The sequence below is a fragment of the Trichechus manatus genome, unplaced genomic scaffold (genome assembly GCF_000243295.1).
Source record: "Trichechus manatus latirostris isolate Lorelei unplaced genomic scaffold, TriManLat1.0 scaffold00057, whole genome shotgun sequence".
In the NCBI taxonomy this organism is placed as follows: domain Eukaryota; kingdom Metazoa; phylum Chordata; class Mammalia; order Sirenia; family Trichechidae; genus Trichechus; species Trichechus manatus.
This window is the reverse complement of record NW_004443993.1, coordinates 1,709,661-1,722,841: the sequence shown is the minus strand read 5'-3', so window position 1 is coordinate 1,722,841 and position 13,181 is coordinate 1,709,661. Positions and strand designations below refer to the sequence as shown.

At 53.0% G+C, this 13,181-nt stretch overlaps 1 protein-coding gene across 1 annotated transcript; it reads right to left on the bottom strand.

The window, feature by feature from the left end:
• Positions 1-2,170: 2,170 nt before the first annotated feature.
• Positions 2,171-5,913, bottom strand: S1PR5 (sphingosine-1-phosphate receptor 5). The gene is made up of 2 exons (XM_004378350.2): positions 5,841-5,913; positions 2,171-4,495 (listed from the first exon to the last, which is right to left on the bottom strand). Exon 2 carries the CDS (start codon positions 4,414-4,416, stop codon positions 3,220-3,222), a length of 1,197 nt encoding a protein of 398 aa, XP_004378407.1. The 5' UTR covers positions 4,417-4,495; positions 5,841-5,913; the 3' UTR covers positions 2,171-3,219.
• Between the last annotated feature and the right edge of the window lie 7,268 nt (positions 5,914-13,181).

Below are 13,181 nucleotides of genomic sequence, written 5' to 3'. Positions count from 1 at the left end.
GGCCGGGACCATTCCGCCTGCGTTGTTCCTCCATCCTCCTGGGTTCCTCACCAGAGCGTCTCAGCGCAGGGTTGCTGTTCACCACCCGCTCCGCTCTCTGTAACTGCACACGGCACAGGCCTCGCATTCTGGCGCACGCAGGATCTCGCCAGAATTACCTGCATAGTTGGGATTTTCTTGTCTTTGTTACCTCCGATTAAGAGGCGCGTGAAGCTCGTCTGCAGGATTTCAAACCCTGGCTCTGCCTCCCGCTAGCTTAGTTTCCTCCCTGTAAAACGGTTAATAGCGCCTACCTGCTAGGTTGTTGTAAGGACTGAATGCGAAGGCTAGCGCCTAATAGCTATGAACAATTGTTATTTTTCATGGCAAGGGATACTGATTTGCCATTATTGTGGATTGAATTGTGTCCCCTAAAAATATGTGTTGTAAAGTTTAACCTCTTATGCCTGTGGTTATAATCCTTTTGGGAATGAGTTGTCTTTGTTATGTTAATAAGACAGGATTAGTGTCGGGTGTGTTTTGAGTCAATCTCTTTTGAGATATAAAAGAGGTTAAACAAGCAAGCTGAGAAGAAGAGAAAGGGGAAGAGAGATCCCAAGCCACATGAAGATCACATAGGAAGCGCAGAAAAGACAAGGAACTTCCTCCAGAGCCGATAGAGTCTTTCCGTAGAGACGGCATCCAGCTTCGTAAAGTGTGAGAAAACAAATTTCTGTTTGTTAAAGACACCTACTGTGGTATTTCTGCTATAGCAGCACTAGATAACTGAAACAGCCGTTTACACCGTTTATGATATAAAGTTAACTTTTAAATAAATGTATTTAAGTTTAGTTTAAAAGGAGTCCATCTAAATGAAAACTAAGTAAGTGACAGAAGCGGATAAAGGTTGGAGAGACGCTGGGCTGAAGAGATGTTGGTCTAAGACAGGATTCCACGAGCCTCCAGGGTCTGGGATTAAACCGGTGCCCCAAACTGGCATGGGGTTTCCCTTACCCTCTTTGAATGAAACTGCGGTCCCAGTCCCGTCCAGAGGGAGGAGCTGTTTCATAGTCGGAGAATAAGCTGAATGGCCCAGGCTGTGTGAAAACCTACACCCTCCTGGCCCGCGCCCCAAGGCAACCTTGCCTGTCTCCAAATCAAACCTACACGCCCTGTCACCCAGCGATGCCATTTGTAGGGATTTATCCAAGATATACTGGCACACGTGCAGGACGATGTATGTACAGGGAGGTTTATTGCAGCGCTGTGTATAGTGTGAATTGGACTCAACCCAAATGTCACTCCGTAGGGGCATGGCTTAATAAGTGGTGGCACAGCCGTGCTGTGAAATACTGTGCAGCCAGTTAAAAGGAGCAAGACATTTACTCTATGAATGTTTACCTCAATTTAAAAAAAAGATATAAAATAAGAATAAGGCAGAATAAAATGTGCATACGTGCAACAATTTCCAAGACATACTATTAAGTGAACAAAACTCATTTTAGCTCATTTATTCACAGATAGCTCTGGAAGTTTCCCAAGATAGAATCCAGGAAAGAGAACTGAGGTTTTTTGTTTGTTTTTTTTTTAATTTTGTGAGATGTGAATAAATCAATAAATTCCCTACCATTCGGCCATCAAACAATCGAACAATGGGGTGAGGTGTCTGGGGAGGCCCCAGACTCCCCTGGAAGTTTAGAGGAGCGTCCAGGCTAGGGGCACTAGGCCAACGGAGGAATTGGATCTAATCCTGGAAGCATCCTGGGACCGTGACCCCAAGCTTGTGTGTGTATTATTCAAGAGATAGGATGCTTTCTCAGGCGTGTAACCTTCAGGGGCGGCCCAGATATGTCCCGCGGAGACGGTCCCCAGGAGGGTCGGTGGCCCTCGAAAGACACCGCCGTCTGGCTGTCTGCAGTTCCGAGACCTCCCGCCAGGTGGCACACCACAGCGTAGACCCGACGCCCCCACCCCTCCCCCGGCCAGTGGCAGCTCAGGGGTCGGGAATGCGCCGCGGGACGTGCCGGGCGCTGTGGCCAGAGCGCCTGGAGCCTTTTATGGGCACAAAAGGGCCTGGGCCAAGAAGGCAGACCCCTGGGTGGAGGGAGTGTCGGTCGGTAGGGAAAAATCTTCGGGAGGAGCTAGACGTCAGACCTGAGGCCTCTTGTGCCTAGGAGCCTGACAGCCTGGGCTAGAATCCTGGCTCAGTGGGGCAAGGTACTCACTGCTTGGAGCCTCAGTTTCCTCATCTGTTAAATAGAAGTGACAAAATCTACCTTGCAAGGTTGCTGTAAGGGTGAGAAAAACAAAATATGTGTCCTCAGCCTAGGATTGTAAGGCAACTAGCTAGTATAACAAACTGTAATCGCTATTAATTTTAAATTTATTTTTATTAGTTTTTACAATGAAGGATCGACACTGCACTCAAGGAAATTTTGTGCTCAGACAGGATTTGGCTGAATCTCCCAAATTTTGGGGTGCCCTGTCCCTGGCTTCATCGCTCTAAACTGAGGAATCATCCTTGACTTCTTTCTTTCCCTCACCCCATACCCAATTCCTCAGTAATTTTGTTCACTGCCTCCAAAATCTATCCAGTAACCACCTGGGGTGAGTCTGCTGGTGTCCCTATCATGGCTTCCCTGGGCCAATACAATCACCTCACCCACCACAGCCTGTCCCGACAGCACCAGAGGGTGCCTGTGAACACCTGAGCCAGGTCACCTCGCTCCTCTGCTCAGAACTCTCCATGGCTCCCATCTCATTTGGAGCAAAACCAAAGTCCTCCCCTCCCCCACAAGGCCCTATACAATCTGTTCTCCCCCTCCATTTCTCTGCTTAAGACACACCAGGATCCTTGCTTTTCATTGAACACACCAGCCTCAGGGCCTTCGCACCTGCAATTCCTTCCTCCGGAAATGCCCTTCCTTCAGGGGACTGCCATTACTGACACCATCATTGTATTATCACTGCAATTATCGCCATTTCTTCATTGTTATTGTCTGTGTCCTCGACCAGAATTTCAGTTCCACAAAGGCAAGATGTCGTCTGTTTTGTTCACTGCTGTGTCCCTAGTGCCTGATATAGAGCGTGGCACACAGTAGGCACTCAATAGCTGGCGCTTGACTTCAATTAATATATTTGCCCTGTGTCTTCGGCTGCGTTTCCTACAAATTCCTATATTTAAGACAAAAACAGTCTGCAAAACAGCTCTTGGGGAAGGCAATGGCGGGCCTGGGCGCGTCAGTCTGCAGCAGGCGCGGGCACCGGGGTCTGGGCAGCTGTGGGTGCGCCGGGGCCACCAATGGAGCCGCTGGTGTCCAGCCCATTCCGTCTGGGCGACAAGCGCTCAGAGCGACTGGAGCTGCCGTCGGTGCAGGGAGGCGGCCATTGGCGCAGGCCGCCAGAAGCCCCAGCCGCGCTCTCGGGAGGACTGGAACCGCCCTGACCTAGGCCACAGGGGCGACGGCCGCAGCAGACGAGACGCAGGAGCGCGTAGCGCAGGTCGCGGTTTGTGAGTGTGTAGATAATAGGGTTCAGAAGCGAATTTGCCATGGCCAGGCCCAGGAAAGGGTCAGCCTGCAGGAGCACTGGGCAGGCGCGCGTCGGGCACGCCACGTCCAGCAGCAGCAGCAGGAAGAGGGGACCCCAGCACGCCACGAAGGCCAGGAGCACCACGCTGAGTGTGCGCAGCAGCGCCAGCTTGCGCTGCGTGCGGCGCGCCGGGTCCGAGGCGCCCCGGCTAGCCCTGGGCCGCGCCTGCAGGCGCTGCGCATTGGCGCGCACCTGGCAGTAGATGCGCGCATAGAGCGCACAGATGGCGGCCAGGATGCCGACGAAGGCAAGCACGCAGAAGAGCACGTAGGCCTTGGCATAGAGAGGCAGCACGGTGGAGCAGGCGTCCAGGCGGCCCAGGCAGTTCCAACCCAGCGCCGGCAGCAGCCCGATGAGCAGCGACGCGCCCCAGGCCGCGGCCGCCAGCGCTAACGTACGCCCCCGACGGACGGCGGGCGCAGGACCCCGGCGCGCCATGGTGAAGCGACGCTCGAGCGCGATGGCCAGGAGACTCAGCACAGACGCAGCGAGCGCCACGAACACGCCGCCCTCGCGCGCGAACCAAAGCGCTGGCGACAGGCGCAGTGTAAGCGGCCCGGACAGTAGGATGTTAGCGGCATAGGCGGCGCCCGCCAGCAGGTCAGACAGCGTGAGACTGCCCAGCAGCAGGAACATCGGCGCGTGGAAGCGCGGGTGGCGCGCGAGCACGAACAGCACGGCCAAGTTCTCGAGCACGATGAGCGCGCACACTGCCAGGCACACGACGGCGTCGGCGCGCAGCCCCGCGCCGGGCTGGTAGCGAGCACCGTGGAGCTTGCCCGTGTAGTTGTAATGCAGGACGATGACTTCACTCACTGGCGCCGGCCGCAGCAGCCCGGGCTCCATGAGCCGTCCACCCCAAGGCTGCAGAGAGGCCAGGCGCGGCGTCAGGCCGGTTGTCCCACGTGCGCTCGGTCCCGGCGGCCTGCGGAAGCAAGCACGAGTGCGACTTAGCGGCCATGGAAAGGGGCCCTAAACCCAGCCCACCACGCCACACGCACACCGGGGCCAAGGGGGAGCTCGGGATGGAAGGCGGGTGCCCGTGGAGACAGACGTACCCAAGAGGATAGAGTGACACACAAAAGGGACACTGATAATTCACAAGCAAGCCAGGATATCCAGAGGTGTATTCGATCATTGACAGACAGGGACACACACAAATTCAGGGACTCATTGACACACATAGTCACAGAGAAAGGCCAGAACACACACACACCACCAAGGAAGCACACAAATGCATTCACACGACAGAGCAACACAGGCTAATACACCCAGTGATAAATTCAGCAACATGCAGATAGGAACACACAGTCACACAGACCAGCATTTCACCACCTCCACCCACATCACAACACCCAACCTCCATAGCCCCATCCTCTACAGGGCTCTTCCCTGCCCAAACCCCTTCATCCACTCAAAACCTTGAGAAAGCTGATCCTGTGCAACCATTTTGCAGACACATAGCTGGAGGGCAGCAGACAGGATCCGCATTGCACAGACAGACTCCTGCAGAGGGTCACACATGTCATTAAAGTATAATAACACCTCCCACCTGCGACCGCACCCTTTAATCCTCTCAAGTCTCCCCTTATTCCCAATTTACATATGAGGAAATAGAGGTCCACACAGAGCAGGCACAAAGGTTTACACGCTCCCACACAAACGCATCCACGCAGAAACGGTGGCACAGTCACGTGAGTCCCACTTAACAGATGGAGGAAACAGAGACCTAGGGAAGGGACCAGACTTACTTACACACAGCAAGGACAAATGCAATCCAGACGAATTCAGTCGCACACAGGGAACCACGCGCGAATGAACACAGACGGACAGGGAGTCAATGGCTCAGTCACGCTGAGGTGTGGGGAGGTGGGGCACCAAATCACGCTGACCCGGGCTACACACGCTCTCATGGGGACACCGGCGCAGAGGCGCACAGCCTCTGCACAGCCCCTCGCCCCGCTAGCCTGAAGGCAGGATTGAGGTGGCGAAACTTGCAGTGGTGCGGCTCAGAGGGGGCGAGGCCGACGGATTCTAGACGCCCCCACCCCCAATCCGGGCCCCGCACCCAGCCCCAGCGACTCTGCCTTCTAGCTCCCTGCAGGCCTCCGGGAAATCCCAGCAAGGGGCGCTGCCCCAGCAGACCGCGATGGTACCCAGGGAGACTCTAGCAAGGGGCGCTACCCTAGCAGAACGCGATGGTACCCAGGGAGATCCCCTCGGGGCCAGGCCGAGCCCCGTGCCCCCTGGAACCCGGGAGGCACACTTACCTCTGCGCGCTGCGGTGCGCCCCCAGCCGCCGCGCTGCCCCAAGCCGAGTGAGCAGAAGCCACGCGGGGGCGGGACTGGAGCCGGCAGGCGCGGGGCGGGCCCGCGAAGAGGAGGACGCAGCGGTCTGAGGCAATAGCCCCCTCCCCTTGGGGCCCGGGCACCCAGCCCGTGGCTGCCAGCCTGTGCCACCCGCCGCGGCACCGGTGCGCGCCCGGGCGGCGACTGGCACCGGCGAGCCCTCGGCTCCCCCTCCGGTCCTGGGCTGCGCTTCCTGGCTCCATCGCGGTGGGGGGCCTGGAAACGCAGCGGGTGGAAGTTTCTCCAGCAGGGTAGGTCCTCGGCTCAGCCCCTTCCTCCCAGCAGAGGGATCTCGGTGTCCTCCGGCGCGCAGACACTGGACACTGACCCCTCCCCATTTTCCGCCCACCTCCCTCCCAAGCGTGGGCTGGTCCCAGGTACGCCCCTTCGCGGGAGGGCCCGGGGCAGCGCGGGTGACAAGAGGTCTTCAGCAGGAGCGGCTGTGGCGGGGTGGGCCTTCCCCCCGGGGCGCGTGGGAGAGGGGCAAGTGCAGGCAGCATCTGGTGGGAATTTCCGGCTCCGGAGATACGGAGGGTCTGGCTCATCTGACCCCCTGGGGCCCGGGTTTGCCCCCTCCCCTGTCTCTCTCACCCTTCTCACTCTGGACAATGTGATTTACTCATTTATCGTGTTTCTGGGCTGTGTCTGCACCAGGCTGTCAGCCCCACGGGGACAGGGATTTGCGTCTGTCGTGGGTATTGCAAGGAACACAGCCAGTGGCCACTACGTGCCCGCCGAGTGAGTGAAAGAATGAGGGTCTCCCTCACTTCTGTGTGTGTCTCTCTCATCGGGTCTCTCAGAGTCTCTCCTGTCTGTCTCTTGGTCTCTATTTCTCCCTGTCTCGGTCTCTGTCTTTCCGTGCTGTCTGTTTTTCTCCTCTGGTGTCTCTCTCCCACGCCTCTCCCAGGCCGCCACTCCTCCAACTGGCCAGTCCAAGCTGGCCCCGCACCCTCCACCCCCAGGTCCCAAGAGCTTCCGGGCCGGGCCCAGCTCCCCCATCCTCAGACCAGCGCCACAGGCTGAAGGTGGGGCTGGGCCTGGCCGCTGCGACCTTCACTGGGACAGTCCTCTTTGGCCTCGCGTATCCAGGGCCAGTGCCCGCTGCACTCTTCGGGGAGGGGGGTACTGGACCGCTACTGCCTGCTTGGACCGATCAAAGACGCACGCAAGGGCAGCAAAGCCAATGAAGTTCGGCGGCGACCCCCACCCCCATCCGGGGGACGTTAACGCTTGGGTGCCCCGCACACCACACAGCCTTGAGGACAAAGCTCCAGACCGCGCCCGCTGGGGTGAACTTGGAGATCCCCCAGCGTGGCGGGGCTTCGCCAGCCATACAGCAGGCGCTCGATAAATGACTTGCTTTGGCAAAGGGGAAGCCGCACCCAGTGGTGGGAAGGAGGCCGCTCCACACCTCCCAGGCGGCATCCTCACCTCCCTCGGGCCCTGTGGAGGAGGGGAGCTCTTCCGGTCGCGGGTCGCTGGCCCATTGCCCCTCACCCCCACCGCCTCCCTGCGCCTCTTTCCCGTGAACTCGGCCCCCGGGGGACCCAGGCTCCAGCGTCTCGGGCAGATGTCAGGAGCCTCTTGAACGCCTCCCTGCTCCAACCCCGACCCGCCATTCCACACCTGGCAGCCACAGGAAGTTTCTTAAAACTCAGACCGCTTCCCTCCCCTGCTCCAAACCCTCGCACGGCTCTTTAGGTCGCTCAGAGTAAAAGTCAAAGTCCTCACTGCAGCCCATAACGCCCTGCAGCTCTCTCTCTCCTCCTTGCTTCTCAGATCTCTCCTCCTGCTGTCCCTCCAGTGCCCTGGCCTCCTCCCAGCTCTTCACACCTTTCACCTCTGCACCTTTGTGCTTGCAGACCACTCTGCCTGGAACATCCTTCCCTGCCTAGTCACCTCCTTCCCTCCCTGATCCGTACCCCCCTCACCCCCACCACGCACACTCTCACATGGCAGTTGGTACCGTCTGAAATTCCCTTGTTATTTTTTCACTGTCGGGCCTATTGCATGACTCTGTCATAGGCCCTCAGCTCCAGGAAGGCAGGGACTGTCTCTGTTCTTCTGTCCAGAGCTGTGCCAGGGTTAAGGGCGCGGAATCTGGAGCTAGGCGATCTAGGTTCAAATCCCTGCTCAGCCACTTCGTGATCTACTATCCTGGGCAAGCGATGTCCTACTCTGAGCTTCAGTGGCCTTATCTGTAAAATGGAGGTAAAACAGCCCCCATTCCAAGGTACACAGTGAGAGCTCAATAAGTGTTAGCCGTGGGTACTACTGGTCACCACAGTATCCCTGAGAGGAATTAGGAGGGGACTAGGCTCAGGCCCAGCCAGCCCCAGCCCCCCACCCCCAGCCAAACCTGGTCCCATCCCAGGCTAAGTGCGCCACCGGCATCCTTGCTCCTGCCACTACCCGCCCGCCAGATGCGTGCCTGGGCCAGCATACCTGCCCAGCAGGTTCTGCTGCCGAGGGCCCTTGCCCACAGAGATCGCCCAGCCCGGGTCTGTGCCCACTCTCACCAAGCCAGGTCCGCACCCCTGAAAGAGCAAAATACTTCCCACGGCCCCCTCAGACCCCGGCCCCACCCAGAGGGCTGTTGCAGAGTCTCCCATTCATTCTCCTCCCCACTGGCCCGTGCACAGGCTAGAGGCATGAATATGCAGCAGAGAGCTGCGTGTGCACTGACAACTTTCCCATGACCAGAAACCAGAGCAGTCATAGATTGGCGGTCTCAAACTGGACCCCACCTACACGGTTTCTGTGTTCAACTCAGTGAGGTTCCTGCTAGAAAATTGTTCTAAAACTGTACAGAGACACTTACTCTAGTCGGTAAATTTGTTTTTCACAGGGATTGTTGTCATTAGGTGGCGTTGAGTCAGTTCCAACTCGTAGGGACCCCACGTACAACAGAACAAAACACTGCCTGGTCCTGCGCCATCCTCACAATCATTGTTATGCTTGAGCCCATTGTTGCAGCCACTGTGTCAATCCATTTTATTGAGGGTCTTCCTCTTTTTCAATGATCCTCTAATCTACCAAGCATGATATCCTTCTCCACAGACTGATCCCTCCTGGTAACATGTCCAAAGTATGTGAGACAAAGTCTCACCATCCTTGCTTCTAAGGAGCATTCTGGCTGTACTTCTAAGACAGATACATTCGTTCTTTTGGCAGTCCACGGTATATTCAATATTTCACAGGGGTAGATGTTAACAATTCTGAAACTACTTGTATGCTAGGATTGAACAAGCTCTTATTCCCTGGGGCACTAGGGCTCCAATAAGTAAATATAGCAAGTATATTGTAAATAAGTAAATATTTACTTTATAAGTAACTATAGAAACAGTGACTCATTGTTGAAGGAGGAAGTTACAAATAAGCAAAGAGGGAATACTAGACTTAAGCCTGTGATGCTGGACTAGGGTTAGCAGTATGAACTCATGTTTATTTTAATATACCATATATGCAGATAAAGGAGCACTGGTGGCACTGTGGTTAAGCACTGGGCTGCTAACCAAAATGTCAGAGGTTTGAACCCACCTGGGGAGAAAGACGTGGCTGTCTGCTTCCATAAAGATTACAGCCTTGGAAACCCTATGGGGCAATCCTGCTCTGTCCTACAGGGTCGCTATGAGTTCTAATTGACTTGATAGCAATGGGTTTGTTTTTTTTTGTTTTATATGCAGATACAGTAAAACCTGTGAAAGCTAGAACCAGTGTAAAGCGGAAAAGGAAAGCCGAAATATTTTCACCAAAACGTGTAATAGAAAAGTGGTAAGATTGCACCCTGTCAAAGGCAGGAAACTTGCAAGACCCAGAAAAACAAGGCGGTCCTGTCAAGTTCTGGCTCTCACAGGTTTCACTGTAGACAGATACAAAAGTAAATATAGATATGTACGTATACAGGGATTAGTAATAACCAAAAAACCAAGCCAGTTGCCATCGAGTTGATTCCGACCCATGGCAATCCCAGTTGATTCCATCAGAGTAGAACTGTGCTCCATAGGGTTTTCAGTAGTTGAATTTTTGCAAGTAGATTGCCAAGCCATTCTTCTGAGGCACCCCTGGGCTAGTATATACACACATATTTCCTAACTTTGTCTGCTGAGGGCCCAGAAGCAATGACACGCCAGTAGCAATGAGCACAACTAGCACCCAAATCTTGGTTTCTAAATACCATCTCCAATACAAGGAACTCGGGCTCCTTGGGCAAATGGCTAACTCTAGGGCTGGGGCAGGAAAACACAAGATGAGCTTGGTGCATCTTGTAGTGCCAGAAAAGGCTAGAAAAACCCCCAAAACCCAAAATGTCAAAAGGCCAAAAAAGCCAACCTGAAAGAACTCCTATTGGCTAAAACTGGAACAATTTGAGCAACAAAATAAATAGCAATTGTGTTTGTATTACAACCCAAAGAATACACTAAATATTCACGAGTCCGTACTGATATAAATAAATTATTAATAAGCAAATTAATAATTGGGGGCAAAGGAACAAATCTTTCTTACAGAAAAATCACAATGAATAAACATAGAATGGATGATGAAATAAAGACCCATCACAGTAATAATAGCCGCAGGCAGGATCCACTGATAAACCTCATAATTAGTGGGCAGAACTTTAAGGAGAAATAGGATACTCACATAGACTCTAAGTTTCTACCCCAAAAGTTTTATTAATTACTATGATGGTTTTGGAGCCCTGGTAGCACAGTGGTTAAGAGCTTGGCTACTAAACAAAAGGTCGGCAGTTCCAATCTACCAGCCACTACTTGGAAACCCTATAGGGCAGCTCTACTCTGTCCTATAGGGTCTATGAGTCAGAATCAACTCAACGGCAACGAGTTTGGTTCGGTTTTTTGGTGATGGCTTTAACCTTTGCCCACAAATTCTTTGATATTCCTCTCTCCAGGTGGTGGAGTTTAATTCCCCTTCCACTGAGGGTGGACTGGACTTAGTGACTGGCTTCTAAAGAATGAAGTATGGAAAGAGGAATAATAGTAACTTTACAGTGGAGACACCTGGCAGATACCACCTTAACCAAGAGGTCAAAATCAACATCCTAGTAATAAGTCATGTGGCTATCAAGTACCCCCTGATATGACGTGAGGAGAAGGATACTTCACTTCTGTCTTCTTCCCCCAAACCAAAGCCCCAGTCTTATGATGGGAAAACATCAGACAGACCCAAACTGAGGATCATTCTACAAAATACCTGACCACCAAGGTCATGAAAAATACAGACTGAGGAACTGTCACAGACTAGAGGAGATCAACGAGATGTGATGACCAAATGCAATAAGGGGTCCTGGAAGGCATCCTGGACCAGAAAAATGATGTTAGGGAAAAACTGGGGAAATCCAAATGAAATCTGTACTTTGGTTAATAGCAATGTACCAAAGTTAATTTCTTCTTTATGACCATTGCACAATGGTCAGGTAAGTTGTTAACATTAGGGGAAGCTGGGTGAGGGGTAGACAGGAAATCGCTGCACTATCTTGGCAACTCGCCTGTAAGTCTAAAATTATTTCTGAATAGAAGAGTAAAAATATCTGCCTGAGAGGCCCTCAAGTGCTCCCAGAACACCCCACCAGGTGGCTTTGGACATTTAGATTGCCAACCTGGCACCCGACGTTCTTTGAGTTTGAGAACCCTGGCTGAGAGGCCAGAAGCATGGATGGCAGGGTGACTTTCCTAAGTCTCAGTTTTCTCATCTGAAAATGGGGACACACGCTGTCCCCTGCCCATAAGGGGCCCACATGCTAGTCCAGGACACAAAAATGCCATAAACAAGTTAATAAGAGACTTCCCTATACTGGTGTGTGTTGTAAACAAAATATCACAGTGAGCTACAAGAGTAACTGGGACTGTTTTAGAGCCAGTGAGCAGAAAAAGCCTCACTGAGGAGCGGAAGTGAGCTGAGGCCAGACTACCAAAAAGGCAGCGGGGAAGTGTGTTCCTGGCAGAGGAGCCAGCGTGAGCAAAGGCCTAGTGTACTTCTTATAGACTCTACAAGGGTTTGAGAAAAAGCTTTGAGTTGGGAGGGGTAAAGGAGGGAAAGGCAGCCAGTGGAGGGGTGGCGGGGCGGGGACACCTTGTCCTAAGGTGCCGGGCAGGACTAGAGCAGGGCCACGCCTCTCTCCTGTCACTTGCTCACCCCTGACCTGGCGAACTCCCTGGGAAAATCTGACCTCCTCCTCCTCCTCGTGACCCCATTTACAGCTTGGGTTAAACCCAGGCATAGGGTAAGTGATGGCTCTGCACACTATCTTACTAGGTAGGGGGTCAACCCTTAGGGCTCTGGTCTTTCCTCCTAGCAGCCCCTTGAGGTGCCGCCCAAAACCTCTCACCACTCAGGCTCCAGACTTGGAATCTTGGAGTCAACACCTCCTCTCTCTGCCCCCCTCACACTTAGACATTCATTTCATAGGCCAGGTGGGGAGGGGAGGGGAAAGAACAGCCAGGCAGAGGGAACAGCATGTGTAAAGGCCTGGAGGCTGGAAAGAATGTGTACATCTAGGAACTGAAAACAGGAGGTTGGCTTAGGGGGAGGAAGGAGCAGAAACAGAGGTGAAGCTCAGGGTTGGGCAAGGGCCAGGTCTGGTGGGGCCTTGGATGCTAGGCCTCTGGAATTCAGCCACCTTCTTGCTGTGTGACTATGGGCAGCTTGCTTAACCTCTCTGAGCCTCAGTCGTCCCCCTTGAAAAATGATAACATGCTAGTCCCTTTTTCACAGCCGTCTTATGAGGATGGAATGAGGTCATTGGTGTAGAGAGCTCAGCACATTGCCTGGCCCAGAGCTAACCACTTGATAAATGTTAGATACTATTATTTTAATAATTAAATTTATTTTTTGTTGTTGTTGTTTGAGAATATACACAGCGGAACATACACCAATTCAACAATTTCTCCATGTACAATTCAGTGACACTGATTACATTTTTCAAGTCGTACAATCATTCTCATCCTCCTTTTCCAAATTAAAATAAACTCAATGCCCCCTAAGGCTCCTATCTGATCTTTTGAGTTGCTTGTCAGTTTGATCCCATACAGATAGTTCTTAAAAGAGCACAATGCTCAGGGCAGACATTCTTTACTAGGTAAGCTATTGTTTAGTTTTAAGAAGACTTTAGGGGATCTTTTTGGTTTAAGGTTTAAAGATTATCTCAGGGAGACCAGAGTTCACATAATAACTCTCCTACAAGTCTGAATTTCCTTATTATAAAGTGGGAGTAATAATAATACTTACCTTATTGTGAGAATTAA

Excerpts from the sequence above, each read along its gene's own strand:
- S1PR5 (XM_004378350.2), bottom strand. The coding sequence starts at position 4,416 with ATGGAGCCCGGGCTGCTGCGGCCGGCGCCAGTGAGTGAAGTCATCGTC.